We start from the raw sequence: 25,856 nt of genomic DNA, 5'->3' as shown, positions 1-25,856 counted from the left end.
TCAATGTAAAGTACTCCTTGAAAAAAAAAGGGAGGGCCTTCAAGTTACAAAAGAAAGAGAAAATCCAAGCTGTTGCCACAGCCTGCCAATTTCACCTTTTCAACATCTCTTGAATTTGTCCCCTTCTGTCCTCTGACACTGCTACCACATCGGTGCAGGCCCTCATCACTTCACTCTCTCTCCCCACTCCAATCCATTCTCCATTCAGTCATTAGAGTGATTTTTCTAAAATGCAGGTCTGGTAACATTACCTCCCTACTCAATAAATTCCAGTGGCTTCCTACTTCCTCCAGGAGCAAATAGAAAATACTCTGTTTGGCATTCAGAGCCCTTCATAACGTAGCCTCCTCCTACCTTTCCATTCTTCTTGCACTTTACTGCTTGATGTATACTCTTCAATCCAGTGACACTGACCTCCTGCCTGTTCCACAAACAAAGCATTCCATCTCTCTGTTCCAAGCATTTCTGCCCCCCATCCCTGGAACACTCTCCCTCCTCTGCTATGACTACTGAACTCCTTGGCTTCCTTTAATCTCATCTAAAACTCCACCTTTAAGCTGTCCCTAACACCTCTTAATTCCAGTACTGTTCCCCTCTTAATTATTTCCTATTTAACCTTTCTATAGCTTGCTTTGTATATATTTGCTTGTATGTTGTCTCCCCCATTAGGCAGACTGTAAGCTCCTTGAAGGCGAGGCTTATCTTTTGCTTCTTTTTGTATCCCCAGTGCTTAGCACAGTGCCTGGCACATACTAGGCATTTAATAAACATTTACTGAATTATTGAAGAATAAATAGGATCTGAAGAGACAGAAGGACATTCTGGTATATCAGGAGGGTAGAAGGTGGGGGAATGCAACTGGGCCAGTTCAACTACATCCTAGGGAACTAAAATGAGTATTATTACATGTACTTGCTAATACACTTATCACTTCTATGACTTATCAGTAATCCTCAGGAGGTCATGAATAAAAGGTAAGGATGAAAGACTGGAGAAGGACATATGTCCTGATTTTTTTAAAAAGGTAGAAGAATAGGGTCTGCAGACTATAGTTCGGAGAGTTTGACTTTGATTTTGACAAAATTCTCTGTTTTATAAAAGGGATATTTAGCTAATGATAAAGATGTGGTGATCACAGAGAGTTTGGTTTCATCAAGAGCAGGAGAGACTTCAGCAGGACATTGGAAAAACTCTTGCTATATTCGTAGATCAAGTATTAATAGTGAATAGACATTTATTAAGTACCTACTGTGTTCCTGGCACTATGCTTAGCGCTGGGGATAGAAAGACAAAAAGTCCTTATTTCTAAGGAGGTCATAGACAAATGGAGGAGAAAACATACAAATAACTCTACATAGGATATATACATACGTACACATACGTATATATTGTACAAACAAGCTGTATACAGGATAAAGTGGGGATAATCAACAGAGGGAAAGCACTAAAATTAAGAGAGAAAGTCTTCCTAAGAAAGATGGGATTTCAGTTGGTACTTAGGGGATAGTCTAAGGTCTAAGTGAGGCAGATGACTTTGCACAGCTTTCCCTCACTTCAGTTCACTTCCAAGTCATGACATCTTCTTCCTGATGTCATGGAACTCTTCAAGAATGAATGACAAACAACAACTTGTGAACAGTAGTGGCTGCTTCAACACAGCTCCTTCCTTCCTTCTCTCCCTCTGCTCACTCCTCTCCCTCTGTCCACATAGGGAATCATACCCTTACCTGCAGGTGCCCTGCCCAAAGGGATATAAATTTTGACCACTGAAACTTGGCAATATATCTTCGGGTTTGGGGGCTAGATTTCTTTTTTATAGACCATGGCTTAAACCCAAATCACTCTGGCTGTCATTGATTGGCAAACAATGGGTCCCAAGCCTCACTTAGTCAGTGTTTGGATTCTGATATCTTAGAGTGAGTATAAATAGCAATTGTTTCTGTTCTGGCCAGAAACCCTAAGGGTCTTCCCCTCCCAGATGGTATTTTTTGACTAGGTAAAAGAGACCATTCTTTGCCTCATTTTTACCTAGCCTTAATCAATGAACGGGTGTCGCTTCAGACAAACTGGGACCGGGGAAAGACCTCAGCTCAAAAAGGCCTCCACTGCATCTGGGGCAATCTCTAGTCATCCTGATCTTTACCTTGCCTCTGGACCCAGATGGCTCTGGAAGAGAGGGAGGCTGGTGACTTTGCACAGCTCCCCCTCACTTAAATCCAATTCACTTGCAAGTCATGACAACTCCTTCCTGATGTCATGGTCCACTTCAAGAATGAAAGACAAACAATAACAAGAGAGTGGTCAACAGTGTCAAAGGCTGTAGAGATGTTGAGAAGAACAAGGATTGAGAAAAGGCTGTTGGATTTGACAATTAAGAGATCACTGGTAACTGGAGAGAGCAGTTTTGATGGAATGAGGTCAGAATGGGGCTTATAGCGGTTAAGACAGTGAGAGGAAAGAAAGTGGAGGCACCTCTTATAGACTTTTGGTGGATTTGGAAAGGGTTGAAATACTGTGCCCAAAGGGTAGGCATTCACGGCTGCTGACTTGGAGGGAGGTCTCTGGCAAAATGTCTCAGCAATCTGTCCTTTGCCCTGAGCTACTCAATATTTTTCTCAATGGCTCTATGCTTGATGCAACAAAAAACTTGGGTGCATAGTAAAGCTGTGGTTGGTATATTTTAACATCCAGAATTTCCTCATTCTCCTTTATCAATCAATTTTTGAGTGTACGGTAGAGAGTGAAGGTGGTAATTACTATATTTTGTATGTTGTGTTATGATTAATATTCAACCATGGGCTAATGCCCAACATTCCATGATGTGTTAGCTAATAATCATCATAAATCAAGGCATTTAAAAATCCTTCCCTTTCAAAGATTCAGTTTTGAGGACTTTAGCCTATCAACAACAGAATTGTTAGGAAAGTGCTTATAAACCTTAAAGTGCTATATGTTATTGATGAAATCACAGATCCATTAAAGCATAACAATCATGAAAATTAAAGATATAATCATAAAACTTAGGATAAAGTCACATCTCAAGTGGTGGTGGAGTTTCATTTACATTGAGTATTAGCCAGGTCCTCAGGCTAATATTCAACAGTAATGAGCTAACTCTAGACTACTGATGAATAATATTTAAGATATGTACATAATAATTATATGACTAGTTAGCCCAACTGGTGGCTGGGGGGTGGGGCAAAAGAATGCTGTACCAATTTCTCTTGTGCTATTAAAGACTGAAAAACTTGGGAAACACTGAAAAAACTGGGAACAGGTCTAGTTTACCGGAAATATGTACTCCCTGAAGTGGGACAGGGTGATTTATCAGGTTCTAACAGGACCTTAATAGAAAGTTAACCACAAGCTTGATGAGCCAACAGTGTGATGTGGTTGCCAAAAACATTGATGCAATTCTATGTTATGGTAATAAAAAGAAAAGAATGATCCCTCTGTAGTATGTACTGGTCAGACCATTTCTTTAGTACTTTAGTTCTAAGAATCATGTTTGAGGTAAAGTATTAACATGCTGGAGTAGGGGATCTTAACTTGGAATTCACGAACTATCAAAAAATATTTTGATACCAGTATTTCAACATAATTGATTTCCTTTGCATTTTATGCATTTAAAAACATTATTCTGAGAAGGGGTCCATAAGCTTCATCAGACTGACAAAGGGGTCCATGAGAGAAAAAAGGGAGGATGACCAAGATGATGAGGGGCTTGGAAGTCATAGCATATGCAGAATAGCTGAAAGAATATTTTAGCCCAGAAAAAAGATGGGGTTGAAGTGGGTTTATTTATATAAAATGGGAGACAGAGATTTATAACTGTCATTTCAGTGATCTAGGTAACTCTCCAAGGAGGAAACTTTCTCTACAAAGGCCTAAAGCCACATCAAAGGTTAAGTGATTTGTTCAGGGTCACTTAGCCAGTGTGTGTCAGAGGAGGCAATTGAACCCAGGTCTTTCTGGATCTGAAGCTAGCTTTCTATCCATTGTCATTCTGTGTTCCAATATTTTAAGTTATTTTGGGAGATTAAATTTAATAATACCTCTTAAATTTACTAGTCATAACTAGCACTCATATAACTTCACGGTTTGCAAAACACTTTACATATGTTTTCTCATTTGATCTGCACAAGAACCCTGTAAGGTCGGTGCGATTATTGTCATTTTACAGACGAAGAAATGCAGGCTGACAGAGGCTGAACAACTTGCCCAGGGTTACACAGCTAGTAAGTACCCAAGGCAGGCCTTTCTGAGCCAAAGTCCAGTGCTCTATCTACTACTCTACCTAGCCACCATATATATTGTACACTTTCTAGTACAAAACCTGTCAAAACTGGAAGCAATGGGTAAAAGTTACAGCATACCTCAATACGAGAAAAGCATTTTGAATAAAAATGTTTAAAAATGAAATGGACCGCTCAGGTAATGTTCAAGCAAAGGCCAGATAACAATTTGTGAAGGATACTATAGGGAGGATTCCTGAAAAGGATGGGAGGTTTAATTAGATGAATTCTAAGGTTCCTTTCAACTCTAAGATCCTATGATTCTGTTAAATATCTCTTTACTATCAGCTTAAATGTGATCCCACGCCTACTAAACTATATGACAAATGATTTGACTGCTTGGATAGGCCTTTCTATAGGTAAAGAACTGCCGCATTATATAAGGGATGATAGGGGCAATTTACTAACCAGGTATATCTTCCATTTAAAAGGAATAAATTATGTTTTAAACTATGACTTTATTTTCAATTTTTAATCTCTTATTTGATTTTCAGAATTTCTATTTTTATGTTCAGTTGGGGTCTTTGATTTGCTACTTTTCTAGTGTTTTCACTGTATGTCTACACGTAGGGCAGTATTAATTTGTTAGCTGAAGGCTGATCAACCTTGGTAAAACTCACAAACAAATTGATAGCTCATTAGAGATGATGAGACCACTATTCCCCAAAGCAAAGTGCGGGCCAGACAACCTTACAAGACAGCAATGTATGTAGTGCTGTCATTTCTGCCTATATGGGTGTGTTTGAATGTAAGAAAATGCACATGAGTTTGTATCTATAAGAGTTGGGGTGTATATGGGGCATAAAAGGGGCATGTATTTAGCATTTCTGTTTCCAGATAAATGGCAAACATGTTTGTCATGGATGGACTAATTAATTATAATAGAAAAATCCTTTATAGTTTCTATTAACTATCAGTCAGAAACAGCACACCCTATAGATCATAAGGTAAAAGGAGAAAACGTGACGTGAATAATCATGCCTCTTAGTACCAGAATGAAGAACAAGTTATACAGTTTAATTTTATTAAAAATTTCAAATCATCTATAATCAAAATATACAACCACTACATTTTAAAATCAGTTTGTACACTCACAGTTAAAGTGCTAAAAACAAAACACTTACAAAAACTGACACTGGTCTACTGTAAACAGAGTGAATCTACAAGAGCAGAGTGCAAATACAATCAGCTAATGTTAAACACAATGCCATGCTCTAACCATGTGCACTTGCTTCATACAGATCTTATGAACACTAACTTTTCCTCTCATTTAGAAATGGATGATCAAACCTAAAAGTATAATTTTAATGAACATATAAAAGGAAACACATAGGAGTAATGCCATCAAATGAAGAATCTTTACATAAAAACATGTTTCTAACTACAAGTTTATCTTTTAAAAGTGGTTGAAAACACTGTATTTTGACCATTCTAGAATATTTGCAGCAACAATTCAATGTACGATTTGAAAAATTGTATAAAATTCTCTGTAAAATTGCTTATTTTATAGAATACCAACAAAGAACTTTTAGCTCCATCCTTATACCACATTCCTGAATGGAAAGAGCTGGTAATGCTCCTTGTAGTGCTAGTGAAAAGGGGGAAATCAGTTTAGTAACTTGAGTAGCAGCAGCAGTGCTGGTCCTATAGATGTCAGAGAAATGAACAGATATGGAGGATGGCCTGAGCCATAGAGCACATACAGAAGACTGAAGGAGAGGGACAGGGACTGCACAAAATTTAGAATGCTCTGGGTAGAAAGGTTTGGAGGTTAACATTCAAGTCCTGGACTGAGGACAAAAAATACCACACACCCAAAATACAAAACTGGGTCCTTCATAAAGTCCTTATGCACTGTGAAAACCAACAATTTAGGTTTGCAGTATGATAGAGGCAATCTGTAAATAGGAATTAAAGGCAAGTTTGTTAAAGTTTAAAACATTAACATCACACAAATGTAAACAATATATTCTTATTTCAGATTCCATGATTTAAAAAGTAGCTAGTTTAGACAGAAGCATATCCTAGGGCTGGATGAATTCGAGTCCATATCAGATCTAAGAAGGAAAGTAATGTTTTTGCCTTTTATGGAATATTTTCTATTATACCTATTACCTCAGTTATTTGAGTTTTTAAAACTGAAAATTTACACACTATACATGGACTTTCTGAAGAACTTATGATTACAGAATTTAGGAGGTTGAAGAGCTCTTAGAGGTCATCTACTCAAACTTCTCCCAGGTCCCCCTGTTTCACTAACAAGGAATTGGAGCCTCAGAGAGGTGAAATCACTTGACCAAAGTCACACCAGTAATACCAGAGTAAAACATCTACTGACTCCTAGTGTTTCCTTCCCCTGTCTTGTGTTGTTCTTCTTATCTACTGTCACTGTTAGAAGTACTGTGATCGTGGACAACTTATGAATGTTTAAAACTAAGTTAGCAATAAATTAGGGGAGCATCTTTGCCCTCCTGGTATGGTACTGTGGTAATCCACAGCTGCATTTGTCTTCCAGGACACAACCTCTAGAAGGTCTGATTTGAAGAACTGTGAGGTGGGGCAGGCATAAATAGATGTTAATACAATTTAGGATTGAGGAAACTAAGGTCAAGGCAACTTAAGGGCCTTCACCAAGACCATACACATGGTATGTAGCAGATACCTAGATTATAAATCTAGAGTGCTTTTAGTGCTACACCAAGATGCCTCTTGATCCATCTGTTTCTGTAAAGTTGTGTATGTGTGTGTGTGTGTTTTAAATTACAGGTTTTTTCTACTGTTGGTTTCTTTCCCACTACATGTATAAAACCTGGTCTAAAAAATTATATATTATTTGAAAAAGAAAAAGGCTCAGTACAATGGAACAAATGGAATTTTTGGGTATTAGGAATGCTGAGTTACTAGTAGCCATTATTAATTACATACACACATATTAATATAAAAATTCCCCCAATTCCACTGACTACAACCCTTATCTCCAAAGTCCAAGGGTAAGGCAATTTGACAGCTTTTGAATGCCATGGGGTCATTTTCTTTGAAGGGCAACTGCAACGAAAATCAACAGCTATCTCTAAAGTTCCAAAATAAATTTCTAAAACCTAAGACATTCTTTTACTTATGAAAAACTTTCAGGATCTTACAGGCAAAGTTATTTAAGCAATAAACTTTAAAGTTGGAAGACAAAAGCAAATATATGTTGTTTCCCAGAATTGAAATTGAAACTGCCTGAAAATGATTTTATACAGAAATAAGTTATTAGTTAAAAAGAACAAAATGGCAGTGAAAGAGTAAAAATATTTGTTCTTATATCTTTCAGCTCAGGTGAATAACACCTAGCAAAAAGAGAAATTTCACACTAATATGCTCAAATCAATTCTTACAGAATTTTTTAATAATTATTTTAATTTCTATAAAAAAAGGAAAAACATGTTATTTTCAAGTATTCATTTCAGCACATAAGCATACTAAAATGTGCTAATATTATGGTCTGGTCTCAAAATAGAAGTTACCTCAACTAAATTATCTGCTAGTACCGATATAATTATGGTCTAATAGAAAGAAAAACATGAAGGGAAAAACATCTACCTATCTTTTTAAAATTGGCATGCATGGGAGGAGGAAGGGAAATCTGTCACATTGTAAGAACAAATCAGAAAACAGTGAACCTCATGTAATTTCCATTTTTACTGGCAATATGACAATAGTGGTTTTTGCTAAGTGCATATTACATTTTTAATTGATATTCTATTTCATGGTTAGCAGAGAACAACTAGACAGAATCGAACTTGTTATCCCTCCCATTGTTTCAATGTTGATGAAAGTTTCTTAATTAGCCATACGGACAATTTGGCATCACTGTTGCCTAGAGTATGTAGCTTAATTCAAGTCAATCATAATAAGCATGCCAATTCTGACTCTTGAGACTGATTATTTTAATTCTGTGAAACAGAATAGGGGTTAGGTTAACTGTTTACTTTTGCATAAGTTATTTTGGCAATCTTGACAACTTTCCATTTTCAATAAAATGGCTGCAAATATTTAGGAAAGGTTAATTAATTTCTATTTTCTAGATTTGTCCAATTCACTTTTTATTATTTTATATGATTTATAAAATTTATAAAATGTTTGCATCTGTACCTAAAAGAACCAAAGCTGAGTAAAGAACATTTCAAACAAAAAAAGCAAGTCTTAAGAAAAATGTATCCTTAAGAAAAATCGATTTGGCTGCAAAGACAAAAGTAGTATTATTACAGTAAGAGGAAGCAGTCTTTTACTCCACAAGACAATCTAAAGATTTTTTACCTTTTCTATTATTTTCATCTTTTTCAAATCCTTAAAAAAAACTATTTTGAAGAATGAGACAAAGTTTATAACATAGTAGAATCCTGAAGAAAGCAGCTGACACTATAATTCAAGAGGAGAAAAAGATGAGATTTCAGAATAACAAATGTAAAATGGCCAAGACAGAATTACAGAATTTTGGAACTGGAAGGGAGCTCAGAGATCATCTGGTCTAAGGCTTACATTTGTTAAGTGCACAGCCTAAAAAAAAAGCCTGACGAGCTATCAAAAAAGTAGAACTAAAACTCACTTCTCCTGACTTGCTGTCCATTGCCCTTTCTACTATAGACATAGTCTTAGCAGGAAGGTTAAAATAAAAATGTCTCAATTTATTAAGTAGGAGCAATTATGAAGTAACACAGTTTGCAAACACAGGAAAATATCAGTGAAGTAAATATTTGGAAAATGAATATATACGAATCAACTGGATTATAAGACAGGCACCCTGTGGGTACAAATGAGGATAGGTTAAGAAATGGTGATCTGCTTAACTCTAAAAATAAAATGGTGAACTATAAAATGAAAAGAATGAATACAGTTTTATAAGTATTTTTACTAATTGTAATTAGAAAAAAAATAGAAAACTGATGTTTCACAATAGAAAGCAAATTTGACCAGCATCAATGATGAAATAAATTTAAAAAGTGGTGAGATTAATATGTGAAAAAAGGTTATCATGCTAGACATGTGTATTGTGGAAAATGAATATGTCTCAAGGAAGACATAATACCATTTACTACATTTGGCTATTATTACAAAATAATTCTCTAAGGGAATAAGGAGATGTTACACATTTAAATAGAATCTTGACCAGATGTGTTATAGGGAATAATCATCTATTGCGAAAGGTATAGACTAAAGAAAACTTTTCTATCTGTAACCTCTGTAAGACAGTGAAGTTACTTTTCACTGCATTCCATCTCACCTATAAGAAAATCAACATGCTTATAACAAACTGTTTAATTAAATATAATTATTTATTTCACTTAGGTATTTTTAAGAATTACTGAATGGGAGTTTTATGCAGATAGTTGGTTTTAAATAGGTGTTCAAGAATTTCCTTCCTAGAGGACAGTGTATTTTCATTCTTGAAAGAAAAATCATAATAATGTTTCTTTAGTTGTTAAAGTTATGAGGATTAGAATTAAAATTAGAAAGATGATGACAGACCAAGTTGTGATATGTGAATCACAGCCAGATGAATAGAAAAACCCTGTGTTTATTTTTCATACTTCTTTCCCAGATCTAAAGTTCACCTGACTGATACAAGGAAAGATGGGGGGAAAATATTAAATTAGGTTTTGTCATAAAATAGATTAAAACATAATGCATAAATTATGTATAAAAACCTTAAAGCTACCAATAAATGTAGCTGAGTTAAATGTAAACACTTCCTTATTTCAATCAGCTGTAAAAACGCATTAGAGAACTCGTGATTCCTTTTTGTAAATCTATATTGTACAAAATGCCATCCTTTGTTTTGTGGGATGAAGGGGAATGGGGAATAAAATCGTTACTTTACATAGATTTTTAAAAAATGTACATATATATATATATACATACACACATATTTCCCACAGAGTGATGACCTGAAATGCAAGTCTGCCACAATGAAAGCCACAAAGCTTTTAGTAAATACTTTTCCAGAAATTAGGAAGAGACTAATTTTTGAACACATGAGAGTCCACAGAAATTATAGAGTCCACTCTCCTTTATATCATAAATTCACTTATATTGTGATTACATAATGACATAGTGAATGAATAATGTAGTAAAGATCCCAAAATTAATGTTCAAACTTACTTCATTGAATTGCTTTTTCTGGAGAGTAGAATCTAGCTTGGCACATAAACATAACCTAAAGACCAAATCAATTTTAAGAGTACAATGGTTCCTGAAGAAATTTTTAATTTGAAAAGTTAATGTGGATTATTGGTTTGTAGGTTATACTACAGGAATACTGGTCAAATCACTCAGTTTTTGCTTTTTAAAAAAAGTGTTGAGGTCGGGGGGAAGCTTCTAAAGCTACCTCCCAGATTCCTTAGATTTTGTCATCTTAACATGACTGTGTGTAAGCAGAACTCTGTCACTGCATTGTATAGGTCAAATCCCACTATAAATATCTCTGTACCTCCCTCTTATCCCCCAAATAGTTCTAAAGTTTCAACCAGTGGTGTATTTTTTTTAATTGAGATAGTTCCTTGGATTACAGTATAATGGGATTTGACCTGTATTAAAATGATTGATGACTCAAACTGTTTGCTTTCCAGCTATGCCACAAAGCAAATAATGAGGTAGGTACAAATATAATTAGCTTTTCTATTGCTGAGTGACAACTGAAACGTTTATAAAATGATTCTAGTTTCTTGAGGAAAAAAAATTACCACCACCAAAAGTTTGACAGTATTCACCAAAATGATCTATAAGACCTTATGTCACTCAAGAGACCAAATAGAAAACAAATTATTCACTTTAAAGAATTATTCTGATTTGTTTTCTGAATTCATTATGAGAATTTGGGACACATTATTAAAATTGGTAGAATAGCAGAATGCCTTGCATATAGTAGGTACTTAATAAGTCTGCTGAATTTAAGTGGTCCAGGAGAAAGAGACTTCATTCAAGTCAATTTACATGTTTTTCATTATTTTGTAGATGTAATTCTAATAAAAAAGTGACTTCATATACTTTAAAATTTTAGATCCTTCAAAATTCTTTTAAATAAGACCCTGGATAGTTGGGATGAAAGTTTGAATGGCTTGAGTTGGTAAGTGTTCATTAATACCACAAGGAATCTCATCATTATATCTTGAACATAATATTTCAAAATGATTTTTAGATTTACAATAAGTCTCAAGTCTCTTGCATTAATTTTTGAATATCTTACTGAAAAAACTGCATTAGGGCATTTCCACTAAAACCATTCATAGATTATTTTAAAGCATTAGTTTACATATGTACTTTAAAAAGAAATATTTAATTGTTCACTTGTCAGATAAAAACAACAGAAAAATGGAGTTGTTATTTTGCAGCACACTATATATGGTATTAAGCATAGTGGCTTATAATTTTGTTTTGAAAAGGAGGCAGCAAGAAGCAGTAAAATAAACACTTATCAGTAGGCTATCATGGCACTTCTGCATGCCTTAAAGTTCTTAATGGTATACGTTTTAAAGAGGCAAACAATACATTTGGACTACAAAGCATACATAAATATGCCGTTAAAATTTTGCTCTTGTTTTTGGTTGTACTAGGTGCCATCAGATCAACATTAGGGACAAGAAAACTTGAATGTTCCTACTATGCAGATACAATTTAGTATTTTCCAATAATTCATTAATTCCAGACCAATTTTCATGCCTAAAAAAAGATCACAGTCTAATATTGAAAGTGATTTACAAGACAAAGAATCACTAACATTTTTGAATTAATATTTTGAGGAGGAAGAGGTACTTTGTTACAAGCACAGCTATATTTCATTTAGCTTCTATTTATATTCCACACACCTAAAACTAACTATTCCTTTGGACTCCAGCAATTTCTGAAATATTTTAGATGGAAATGAGAATTACTAATGGAATGGAAATTCCTTGAGGAGATGGGTAGTTTCATTTTTGTCTCCACATGTCCAGTGCCTAAACACACCGCCTGGAATGAAAATAGCAGGCACTTCACAAATGTTTGTTGAATTAAATGGAATTACCAGTAACTGAAAAGAAGGGTGTCAGTGAAGGTTTTGGAGTCTCTTCAGGCAAGTCAAGTAAGTGCAGACAGTCGCCAGAAGACAAGCAGAGGGGGCTAGATGCCAAAGTCAGGTCTGGTACTTTGTGAGCATCCTATATCTTCTTCAACACTTTAGCTGCTTTACTGACCAGAAAACAGGGCAGAGGCAAAGCTTCATCATGTGAGAATGCTTCATCATTGAAAAACGGGGTATTCTGAGATTATGGCCACCATAAACTCATTCTCATTATCCTGATACATAGATTTGAATATGGATTTTCTTTAGAAATCCATAATATTGTAAGTGATTAGCTGTATACAAATTGGAGTTTCTCTGCCATGCAAGTAAACAAGCTAGAACTACAAAATGAGCACAAGGTAGACTTGATAACAGTGAGGATGACCAACTTATGTGGGGGGGGGGGGGCGGAGCAGGAGAAGAGAAATTCCTTGCCTTCTTCTCCTCTAAAGCTAATCCTGGTGTGCAATTTCTAGAGTTACTATTTTTTAAAATAGAATTTGTAAATGGTCTCTAATAGTGTAGTCAGATTTTTCTACTGTATTTCCTCAGGATTTGTTAAAACACAATTGATGGTTTCTGAAATTCTAGGTATAGTTCTTAAAATGAAGGCCTTCTTTACTTAGTGGAAAGTTATTTATCCGACACAAAATTCCTTCAACATACAGAATCTGTTCTCTTTTCCTTGGATACCTTAATATTATCTCAACACTGGTTCCTTCTTATATAAAGGATGACTAAGTGGCAATTATTACACAAATATAAAATAAGAAGTTCCATAATTGGGGGGAAAAGACCAAATAATTAGTAATTGATAACCTTGAAAAATTTCTTAATTTCTAGTTTGTTGGACCACCTAATATTTAAATTCTGATGCAATGTAAAAACAAGAGACACTTTTGCTTTCCCAACATACACAATCAGCACCTGATTGAAAGCATGATAATACTGAGTTACTGTAATCAGTCATGCAATGGCAAAGAAATGGAATCCAGGTTTCACAACAGCCCAGGTTCGCCCTGCTTAACAAACCAAATCAAGCACTGGTTCCATCCTCTTCAATAACCCGATTCATGCTGGTCCCATGGGTGATGTGAGTCATGGGGTTATTAGTGAGATCTCTGACGCTGCTATGCCGTGACTGCTCGTTGAGCCGGTGAGAACTGCTGTGTCTGGAGTGATCTGTTAGTCGTGACATGCTGCCATGAGGGAGTCTCTCCTCCATCCCTCTGTAACTGCAAGGAGTGTACCTAACGCAGGAAAGTGCAATTTGAGGAAGGCAACAGAACACCAGTGGAAAATAACTATGACTGTATATAGAAATGACAAAGATGTCAACTCTTGATGATTAACTAATGGCAGAAATAACAATTTTTTAAAAAGATAATTCCCTGAGCTCTACCTTTGCTCTACCCGCTTGATGACAAAAGACCTTGTTCTGCCACTAGTGATGCAGCAGGGCATTCAGCCAGGGAACGCTTCCTCCTCCCCTCCAACTCTTGGTTTCCCTGCTTCCTTCAAGTCTCAGCCAAAGTCCCACCTTTTACAAGAAGTCTTTCATAGTCCTCTTTAATACCTTCTTTAGTGCCTTCTCTCTGAGATGACCCCAAATGTATGCTGCATAAACACATAATGTCTGGTTTTTCCCTCCACTCCAATGTAGACTATGAGCTCCTTGAGAATAGGGTCTGGTTATTACCTTTCTTTCACAGTGTCTGGTACATAGTAGGTACTCAATAAATGCTAGCTGAATGACAGATATACGCTTTCATGACCATACGTAAATAGAAAGTGCTGGAAAAGGAGGCCTGCTGTGGGGAAAATTTTTGTTTTTGCAAGAGAATGAGGAAGCTTTTGTGTAAACAGCATCTTTTCTCCAGGTGCCCTAGTTAATAGTTGGACTGACTTACATGCCACTTAAAAGAAAATAATGTATAGTTCTAATTATCTTTTGGTAGGACTTGAAGGAATGAAAATGCTCTTTCCACAAAATAAGCTTCTATACTTAGTCACATAAAATACAAAAATCAGCCTTTCTGTAACTTGCAGTTTCTGCCAGCTTGAACCTATTTCTCCAGGTTCCATTATCTCTTAATCCACATGCAAAAACTCATAATCCTTTCTCCTGCCCAAGGCCCAACTTTCTAAGTATATGGCACCTGTGCCGTTCTACAATGAGAGTCAACATACTTCTCCCTCTTTCTCCTCTTACTGTGGCTATATTTTCCCCTCTGTTATAGTCCCAGACTCTGCAAGTCAGATGAAGAACTGGGCTAAGGATACTTCTATGTTTCCATGTTTCTTTGCCATGGGGTGGGGGGTGGGGTGAGAGGGGGAGAGGAACAAAACAAACAAACAAACCTAACACCAATTAAAACTAGTTCCAAACCAGTTGGGAAATACAACAGCTGACTCAGCTTCTAAAAACTATAGACAAGGTTAATAAAAATCAGTTCCAAAAACAAAACCAACTGGACTTAAAACAGATTTTGAAGTTCTGGAACAGATGAAGATTTTTTAAAGACAAAACAAAAGTAAAAAAACCTATATAAAGGTATTTAACTAAGTGTAACTATAACCTTAAAAGAACTTCATAGGCTAGGGATTATAACCATAAATTATGTAGTATTTTATAAAGAAGTCAAAGAAGGCCATGCATTAAATTCCAACTCAATTTCTTAGAAATCTTCTCAGTACTTGACATAAAGTTTAATCCTCCATTACTGAAGGTTTAAATTTTGGCTATATTTAAATTGTGGCTAAGTTATAGATGTCCAGCAATCATTATCTATAAAACTAATACTACATATACATACATACATACATATATATGTATACATAGATTTCATTGCTAAAGGTGAGTCGTTAAAGAAATGCTTACTGAGCTATAACAATGAACTGACAACCATCATTAAGTACGTAGATTTACTTAACAAACACTTATAAAATAACTTATTATGTGCCAAGTAATAGTAGGTACTTTATTAGATACTAGATTAGGGTTTCATACCCCCCCCCCACCCCGGATCAGTATTTCTGGGTCATTTCAATATATTTCAATTCCTAAAGTGTTCTGTTGATAAATTGGTTTGGGAAACGCTAAGTTAAATAATAGACCACGTTTTAAGTTTTTTATTTTGATCCAGATGAAAGACAATTTAGTTTTTATTTTAAAAAACTATAGTTCACGTGTATTAGCAAATTTAAAGATAAATATTCGTTCATTTTAAAATATGCCTGTTTTAAGAAAATTATAGCATTTGTTATTGGGGAAAAATTCTAGAACACATAAGCTGCTGTAGTTAAATAAAACAAATTTTAAATATTTGTTTGTTAACCTGACAATTGTACTCATTAGTAGAAAATGGAAAAATAGTCTCCCACATATTCATGATTTACCTGTTGAACTGAAGATGTTTCACTTCCAAAGCCTTTCCAAGAAACCAAATTATTTGGTTTCCTCATACAATTGGAAAATCATCTTTAAAAAATGAAAGTAAATCGCTACTTTAAAATATGTGGTGTGCATTTTCTGAAAATGAAACTTTGGCTAGCTCTGAGTCACAAATCAGGTTATCTAAAACTATATGTATGTGTATATATACATACAGATGTGTGTATATATACATATACATGTATATATGTATACATGTGTATATATACACTATTTCTAGAAATATACGTATAGAAATGTTTATGGGCATTTGTATAAAAATTATTACTTTTTTTCTTATTAATAATGTACACGAATCAAAGAATGGCTGAAATCACACAAATCCTTCCAAACCATGCAAAATTTACAATGCAGCTACTCCACCTGAAAATATCCAGGAATTAACTGTATAGAAAAATCAATCTAATTATAATACAAACTTAATAATCTATATGTGAATCAGGAAATTAATATATTATATTCCTAACCAGAATGGAAGTTTTTGGAGGATCATATTAGTATTAGTTTAGTAGGTTCTCCACAATTACTTGTGAATGAAGTAATGAATGAAAGTGGTGGTGGTGGTGTTCAACCACGTTAATGCTGTGGAAAGGTCAAGGAAGATCAGGATTGAGATCTGGTATGAAAGAAGTTACTGGTGATTTTAGTACAGTTAATCAGAGCAGAAGGAACAGAAACCAGATTAGGAGAGATTATAGGTGAGATTAAGGAGTGAATAGGTAATGAGGTAATGGAGGAGATCATTAAATTTTATATAAGATCATCTACGTAAAGTAGTTAAAAGAGGAATTTTTAAAAATCAGCTATTATTATTTTTGAAATATGCCACTGAGAGGGAAGAAAGGAATATGATCGTAGTTAAAAGTGATCAACTGAAATCTTACTTATTTGGAATCCATATGGGAGAATTGAGCATGCCTGAAAGGCAGGAAAAAAAATCTGCCTACTGAGAGTAAAAGATACTAGATAAGATGAGGTTAGTATGGGGGCCAAATCCCTCAGGAAAAGGGATAGGATGACATAAAGAAAACAGCTGGAGTAGGTAGCTACGAATAGGAGGAAGGATACCACTTCTGAGACTGGCAAAAAGAGATAGTAGGGAGAAGTGAACGTATCAATATTTTAAAGATGAAGGTGCTCTCATTGGAGAGCAGAAAGTTCTTTGTTACAGTCAATGATAGCAACATTGTTTCAGCCTCAAAGACTTAGAAACCTTGAAATAATTTTTGACTCTTCCCTCTTTTTCAGCCCCTATCTCCAACCTATCACCAAATCTAGTCTTAGCTTCCTTAAAAATGACTTTCTGCTCACCTACTTATTGTCCATCACCATTGCTACTATTGTAGTCCAGGCCCTTACCACTTCATATTCAGACTTCCAGCTGATTTCTCTGTCTCTAATCTCTCCTTCCTCTACTCAGTCCTGTCAGACTGATTTTCCCTGTTCAAGATCCTACTCCTTATTGCATTAAATCCAGTCAACTTTAGGCTCCTTCCTACCGATCTACACAGATTTTTTCCCTATTAACCAACAAGTCTATTTCCTCACTGTTATCCTTATATGGCCCATTCAGTATTGCTTTTCCTCGGTTCTGCTCTCCCTACCCATAATGCCTTCCTCATTTCTCTCTGCCTAGCCAAAGGCCTTTGCCAACTATTCTAGCTTACAATCATGTCTCCCTTCTTTGAACACATGGTAAGCAACAAACAATTCAACAGTGAATTGTTTTGTAATGATCTTAAAGTATTAGCCTTGTCTTTCCAATTAGATTATAAACTCCTTGAAAATTTTTCTTATCTATCTCCCAGTGTTTAACAAAGTGCTAGACATGAGAGGCAGTACAGTGGCACATTGGAGAGAGTGCCGGGCCTGAAGTCAGGAAGACTCATTTTCCTGAGTTCGAATCTGGCCTCAGATACTTACTAGCTGTGCGACCCTGGGCAAGTCATTTAACCCTGTTTGCCTCAGTTTCTTCATCTGTAAAATGAGCGGGAGAAGGAAATGGCAAAGCACTCCAGTATCTTTGCCAAGCAAACCCCAAGTGGGGTCACAAAGAGTGGGATATGACTGAAAATGACTGACACACAACAATGAGACATGAGGCACAAAAGTAATCTGCATTTGTATTTCAGGGTATTCATTTTTGTACGTTACAGATGCACATCTGACTATGTATGCACATTGTCTTTCTTCATCTATCTCTCTGTGTCAATGCACATACTTATTATTCTTAGCTGTGGACAAGTATATAAAGTCAATGCCTTGAACTTGCCTAAGTAATGGCCAAGGCCTCATTAGAGAATCTGGCTAGGAGGTAGTCTTTTTTTTCTGTGCTTTAAATTAATGAAATATATGGAACCATTTAAATCACTTACCTGCCATCACGAGATCTGTGGAGACTGCCATGGTAGCTGCTCACTTTGCTGTGGACACTCCCTGCTTTGCTCCTCTGATCATCTACCATAGCCAGCTGGGTAGAAGAGGCATGTGTGGATGTTCCCTGGGTAGAGGTTCCTCTTGATTTTCGAATAATAGGAGTATTGGGATCCCTCAAAAGGGACTGGGCAAAATCAGGTTCCTGGAGGACCTGGCGACTCTCATTTACCATCCTGGAGGGGAAAAGGGAACAAGTACTTACTATGTACCTACTATGAGCCAGGTACTGGGCTAATCACTGCTCACAACAACCCTTATGATCTCCAATTTTATAGCTAGGGAAACTGAGACAGACAGGTGATGTGCCCAGAGCCATGCAGCTGTGCGTCTACAGATGGATCTGAATTTAAGTCTTCCTGACGCCAGGCTCAACGCTCCATCCACTGCATTACTTCGCTGCCATTATGAATACACGCCAAACAGATGAACAAGCCAGGTTTATGTATATCATGAGGTTAATTATTAGCTCTAAAGGATGAATTTAAAAGAGAAAGAGACATTTCAGAATAAGATAACCAAGATCCAAGTCAACCTAGTTTCACCCAAAAGGTATATTGGAAAGACAAATGGTTTGGGAATCGGGAAACAATGGTTCTGGTTCTAGTTTTCTCACTAACTAGCTGTGTGATCTTAAGGAAATCAATTTCTTTAAAGCAAAGTCACTTCATATGTAAAACAAATGTGTTAGACTCCAGAAATGACGTCTAAGGCCTCTCCTACCTCTGACATTGTTACTTTGGAAAAAACATTTTTGACCTTAATTTCTTTATCTGCAAAATTAGAATAAAAAAAACATGTCCTTACATGACTTAGAAAGTAGTCAAGCTCAAATAAGAGATTTTATTCTCATATGAAAAGCATAAAGGGCTATGTAAATTAACTCAGATTTTTCAGTATCATGGGTCTTCCCTTCAATATTCTGAGTGAATTTCATGATAAAGGTTGTCCCAAATGTCTTATTGCAGTTTAAAGTTTTTTATAAGCTTAAATATTTAAATTCAATTAAAATTTTTAACCCCATGTTTTAGAACATGATTTTCTATCCTTGTCATCTAGTTCCTTTTATGAGAATTTCTTTGGGGAAGAGTTCAGACCTATGATTTTATCTGAGGAGGGATTTCCCATAGTGGAGACTCCTTCTACCAATGCTGACTGGCAACTCATCTGTAACAGAGTTGCATAGGGCAATGAGAAGTCGAGTGATTTTTGTCCATGGTCATCAGAGGCTGTACCCAAACCCAGGTCTTCCTGACCCCAAGGCTATCTGTCCCTCTCTCCACTATGCCTCCCTACCTCTGACATGCTGAACAGGAGGCAAGGTAAAGAATTTTGTCAGACTGCTGGGACTTCTGTTATCTGCAGACTGTAAGAATTCAATTCGTTTCATAGTTTTTTCTTAAAAAAAGAAAACATATTGCTGTGTCAATCATAATTAGTGGTTCCTGGCAAAGCTATATCTTGTTTGCCTGCTTCTTCAAAATCAAAATGCATCAATATAAGTAACAAAGCAGAATTACTGAAAACATTATTTTCTTTTTAAAAAAGTGCTAGTTTTTAAAACTTACTCCTTTTTCCTGCGTCCATGAAAAAAGCTGGCCCATTCAAAGCATGTCTTTTTGCTTCCAACCCAAAAAATGGAGGGAATACCAACTATGAGAGCCATTAAATACTTCATCAGAAAGAGAATTAGGTCTGGTCGACTCATTTGAGTTACCTACAGGTAAAGAAAAAATGTAATTTACACATCAAAGTTCACTCATTTGGCTTAAACTAACTAGTATGTTCTAGGTGTACCTTACTTTATGCAATAGTAAACTGTGTAAATCAAACAACACTTTGAGAGAATAAAGAGAATTTGTTTTTATAGTAATCATTTAGGTCTTTTGTAAAATGATAATCTTTTTTATGGCTTTCCTTAAAATGAAATATACCTCTGTAAATATTTCTTGAGATGGAACAGGTAAGTTTCTGTAAACTTAATTTTAAAATGAAATTTTATATCTCAAAATTCCACTGTTTGATTTTTATATAAAATGAGTTACATTCCTATAGAAGTAGTTTTAGACCCAAGATTTTTTTAAAAAAGTACCCTTAAATATATAATTAACTGATAAATATTTATTCAGCTTCTACGACTTATATAGCTATGTACTGTGAGAGACACAAAAGAAGTCTAAGACAGGCTTATGAAGTGTATTGTTAAGCATTATAATGCACATAAAACAATTCCAGTGCTGAATTACACAGCCTTGACTATAAATATAATCAATGTCCAGGGAAGGGAGAGACCATAGGATCTTAGATCTAGAGCTAGGAAGGACCTCAGAGACCTTCTAGTTCAACACCCTAATTTCACAGATGTCATGTGGTCTATAGTACTTGTAAAGTCTTCTTGGTGGATGTAGGATCTGAGCATAGTTCTGCATTTTCTTCTAGGATTTTGCTTATATAATCTGTTCCAGTGACCTATTTTCTATTTGTTATTTTATCTCAAAAATTCCAATTATGACTTTTTAAATTACCAAAATGCTTGCCAGCTTAAACTATCTTTCCCAAACCACATCAAGGAAAGTCCTAGAAACGTTTGTGGGGTTTTTTTTTTTTAATGCAGTCTTAAACATAATGGGTTTTTTTTGCAATCTTTTTTTTTTTGAGGGGGGAAGGCAGGGCAATTGGGGTTAAGTGACTTGCCCAAGGTCAAGTGTCTGAGGCCGGATTTGACCTCAGGTCCTCCTGACTCCAGGGCCAGTGCTCTACTCACTACACCACCTACCTGCCCCTTAAACATAATGTTTTATCAAAACTATAAAGGATCTTATTGGATCTTATTGTAAAATACCAAAGGTATTTAAACAGCTCCAAATGTCTTTTAACCATACATTTTATAAATATATTTTGCGTACAAATTCTACTAATTCTGTACAGCTTTCAATGATACTTCCCCTATGAAACAAATTTGCAATCACTCATCTGCAACTGTGGGCAACTGTTGCATTTTCTTCAACATTTTCTTGGAAAAATACGAAATAAAGGATTTTCTGTTAACCAGTAGTGGATACAGAACTCTCCCCCAAAGGCTTTCTTAATGCTTCAAGTAATCTGCATGTATTTTTCCCTTGTCTGATGCAAATTTTTAATATATAATGAATACTATATGGAATCTAGATTGATCTTTCTCCCTTAATGAAACACACACAGCAGGGATATATACATTGACACTTTACATACACAAATGTGAATTCACCAATTCCAAGCTTACAAAGTAGGTTTTTGAGAATCTCCATTTCTAAATCACACAAAAGAGAAAACCAGAGTTTCAGGACAACACTTTGCAGAACCAGCTCCCATCCAATTATATTTAATGCAATAAACTGCTCATTTACTTTATCATTGTAATTTTCCTTCAGTTCTCATTTTTTATTTTGTGTATGTCTGTTTTTGACATATGCTTCTTGTAAGCAATAGATTGTAGAATTTTATTTTATCCAAGATCATACTTTTTTGTTCTTCTGTAATCTATTCACATTTAAAGTTACGAAAATTAGGTTTATATTTTCTTCCATTTTCCTCTAATATCAGTTTGCTTTTTAACCCCCAAATTAGAATTATTATCTCTTTTCTTCTGCAAACAGAGTACTTTGTCTTTTTGGTTATCTTAGTCTAATCTATTTTACGGTAACCTTATTTCCAGTGGCTCTTTTTGTTATTTCTTTTCCTAATTTTGGAATTTTGCTTAACTTTTTAGTTCCTTTTTCTTTCTTCCTTTTATCTACTTATTTAATTCTTCCCCCTTTCAGGTAAGTGGTCAAGTGAAATCTGCTTTCTTCTCTTCCCCTTCAACACGTTTTAATAATTTTTAAAATTTAATTTTCTGAATCTTTTCCTAAAAAGAATTTCTTTTATTCATTCTCTTTTATTATTTACCTTCTCTTTCTACCCCAGACTTTTATTCTTTTATTCATGGCCCTTGTACTTATTTTTAGCTTCATTAGTCTTTCTATTTCTCCTAGAGCTTCTAAGGTACCTATTTTGGGTTCCCTCTTCTAAATATTTTCCGTGTTCTAGCTTTACAGATATTGTCCTTAGTCACTGCAGTTCCTGCAGGTAACAGAAAAGATACTGCTCCATGGTGGGAATTTTCCTATTGTGCAGCTCATTAATAGCTTGTCCTTCCCATGGTCACTTTCCCCTCATTTGCCATGAAATATCTCCCCTACTTCCTTGTCCTCTCACTCTTCTGGGTGTTATACAATACCTAGAGCTCTGATTTTCATTCTTCTGGGACAAGATGAGTGGTTTCACCAAATCCTTGCAGATTAAACCCATTGTTAGGTCTTCCATCTTTCTTCATAGACTATCTCTCTTCCCCCATGGGAGCATTTATCAGTGGAACCCCCTCTAACTAATAAAACAAGATTTTCCCTTTCTTTCCTTGTTCTACTTCCTCCCTCTGCCTCTCTGTCCATTCTCCTAAAGGTTTTCTTCCTGAGAGAACAAAGGACTTTTTCTTCACTGTTAACCTTTAACTTGATTAAAGTACATCAATATCCCCCCCTTTCTCCCCTTCTCCTCTCCACTTTTATGCACTCTTGCACTACACTTGCACTACAAAATGCACTATGCATTCTGTAATTTAATCTCACAAAAAAAACCACTTGTTTACCTATAGGTGGGGTCTTTGTGAGGTTTAGTCCATGATGTGCAAGTCTTGTTTCGTTACCATTACTTCTACTTGCCTTCTGCTATCACTTTTATCTCCTTGTGCATCTTTAGAAAGAAATGTCTTAATGGTTGCTCTGTTGTTATTTTGTTATTGTTTTCCTTGGTTGCTGTTTACTTTTCTTGTGTTTCTGTTGTTTGGGGTGTTTGAGAAGCAAATCATTTGTTTAGATCTGGTTTTCTTTCTAGAAATGTTTCAAAACTTCATTTTTATTGCAATCCACCTTTTTTTTTCATTTATGGATAAGATCAAGTTTGTAGGGCATGTCACCTTGAATAGTATCTTAAGCTCTTTTGCTCTATAAGGTAACATTATTCTATTCCCTCCTACAGTTTCTGGTAGGTGCAGAATAGCACTGGATTATTTTAATTTCCTTCCCATTATATCTGAAGTTCTCTCTTGGTCACTTGTGGAATGTATTGTTTATAAATGGAACTGTTAAATTTGCCTATTATATGTCTTGGAGTTTGCATTGTAAGGTTTTTCTCCCTGGAGATCTATGGATTCTTTTGATTGGTACTTTGTTTTCTGTGTTGAGAACTTCTGGGTAGTTTTCTTGTACCATTCCTTTCATAATTGTGTTGATGGTTTTTTTTGACTTGGTACATTCTCTCCCCACCCCCCCGCCAATAGTATCTAATTTTTTTCCAATTACCTGTAAAGACAGTTTTCAACATTCACTTTTATAAGATTCTGAGTTCCAATTAAGCAATCTGATATAGGATATATTGTACAATCATATTAAAAACATTTCCACATTACTCCTATTGTGAAAGAAGAATCAGAACAAAAGAGAATAACCACGAGAAAGAAAAAACAAAAAAAAGAAAACAGTACGCTTTGGTCTGCGTTCCAACTCCATAGTTCTTTCTCTGGATGTGGATAGCATTTTCCATCATGAATGTATTGGAATTGTCTTAGATCACTGTACTGCTGAGAAGAGCTAAGTCTATCAAAACTGATCATCATGCGATGTTGCTGTTACTGCGTACAATGTTCTCCTGGCTCTGTACACTTCACTCAGCTTCACTTCAATTGACTTGGTATGTTCTTTTGGGAAACCTATGATCCTTAAGTTTTCTTTATGCATCCTATCTTTGAGATCAGTACGTTTTGCTTGTAAGAAATGTTTTTTTAATGCTCTTGCTTTTGTTTGTCTTCTTTCAGATTGTCCTTCACTTATATGTACTTGTGTTCCCAATCTGTTATTTCCTTTTGTTTCACTGGTGAGACGTGAGGATATGACTTCAACTTTTTCTATTCCATCAGTTATTCCAGCTGTGCAGGCCATAAATTTCCAAATTCTTATTTCTATTTTAAACCAATCAAGAACATCTTCCTCTGGTTCCATTCTCTCTTAGAAATTCACAGAATCCTTTGCCTCATCAGGTATGATTTTCCTTTGTCTTTCAATATTTGTTCATAGATGTCTGAACTATGTTAGTTGATCTGGAGGCCATATTCCCCGCTGTTATTAATATCTTCCCTGTTGCTCTATCTGCTTGTGCTCAGTTTTTTTTCTTCCACCTAAGATCTCTGATAATTCCAGTATATTTCTTATATTTCCCTACTGCTTTCTCTGACCCCTTTCCCTTTATAAGTTTCCTTGGGAGATGGAGCTCAAAGCTATGTCAACCTCCTCCCATCTGTGCAATTCACATTTCACAGGTCTAAGTTTTCACCCCAAGTGACTCCTGGGGTGGTGGGACAGAATTGGCCTCAGCCGGATGTTGGCATTTTTCCCTCAGGCTTAGTGAAGTGACCACTTAGCCACCCACATGGTCCTGTCTCAAGAGTTCTCTGTTCCTCAGTTTTATGGCAGAGCTTTTGTTGTAGCAGAGTGTAGCCACACTGTCGTTTCAAGCCAATTTGGTCTCAACCAAAAAGTTTCTGCATTTTGATTTTCCACAGCCCTGGGAGAAGGGTAAGGCAGGAGAGCTGAGTTCTGTTGCAAGCGTGTGAGTCAACTTGTACACCCCTCCCTGAAAAGGAGAGGGGTATGTGAGCAAGTTAGGAGTTAGGTATCAACCTTCTCTGCTGATCGTAAAATTTTTACCTTGCTAGGGGTTCTGGTTGTCCTAGACTGTGAAGAGAGCTGAAATTGCTTTATCCCTTGTGCATAATTACTATCTTGGAGAAGTCTGAGAGGTCATGAGAATTACAGAAAGTGTCTAGTCCTCCATCTTGTTGGTCACATCTGCCCATTTACTCTAAATTCCCTTCTTCTGAACCCAAACAAGACTTAGTATTTCCTGAATATCATTAGAAACTTAACCTCAAGCACCTATTTGTTTAATTCTTAAATTTTAAGTTGTACAATTTCTGTGATGTGCCCTTACTGTCCCTGTGCCCTGCCAACCTTCTGGTGTCAAAAAACTTATCTAACTACATTTTAATATTTGCCACTTCACTTTCTAATGTAGCTCCTGATAATGTGCGGCACTCAACATTGCTCTGAAGCGCTACATATGGCAGTGATCTGACAAAGTAAATTTCAGACCTTTGGCTCTCTAGTGGATGGAGCTGTCCCTGGTACTTTAGGAAAACTGACTTTTTTAAGGCATCTTAGTCAATAGTCAATAAACATTTATTAACACTATGTGCTTATTTATTAATACTATGTACCATGTGCCAGACCCTCTGCTAAGCATTGGAGATACAAAGAAAGAAATAAGCCAGTCCCTGCCCTCAAAGAGCACACATGGGCGAAGACTACACTAAAAAAGAAGCTGAAAAGGATGGGGGCTGGGCACAGAGGAAGGAGGGTACCTAGCATGGAGCATGATGATGTTCTGCAACTGGGATGGGAAATTATCTGAGGACAGATGAGTTACAGAATTGATTTCATCTTACAGAATGATGAATTTC

The 25,856-nt window shown here is 35.8% G+C and overlaps 1 protein-coding gene across 1 annotated transcript in view; it reads right to left on the bottom strand.

Moving 5' to 3' along the window:
- Nucleotides 1–12,813: 12,813 nt before the first annotated feature.
- Nucleotides 12,814–25,856, bottom strand: part of FZD3 (frizzled class receptor 3) — a 53,788-nt gene continuing 40,745 nt past the window's right edge. The window contains exons 4-6 of the mRNA XM_036752167.1: nt 19,834–19,982; nt 18,208–18,441; nt 12,814–13,628 (exon numbers count right to left, since the gene is read on the bottom strand). Of these exons, the coding sequence (XP_036608062.1) occupies nt 13,415–13,628; nt 18,208–18,441; nt 19,834–19,982 (597 nt within the window). The 3' untranslated portion in view covers nt 12,814–13,414. The remainder of the gene's footprint in view (nt 13,629–18,207; nt 18,442–19,833; nt 19,983–25,856) is intronic.

Source organism: Trichosurus vulpecula, chromosome 3, assembly GCF_011100635.1.
Source record: "Trichosurus vulpecula isolate mTriVul1 chromosome 3, mTriVul1.pri, whole genome shotgun sequence".
In the NCBI taxonomy this organism is placed as follows: Eukaryota; Metazoa; Chordata; class Mammalia; order Diprotodontia; family Phalangeridae; genus Trichosurus; species Trichosurus vulpecula.
The sequence above is the reverse complement of the archived record's forward strand: the minus strand, read 5'-3'. Positions and strand labels throughout refer to the sequence as shown.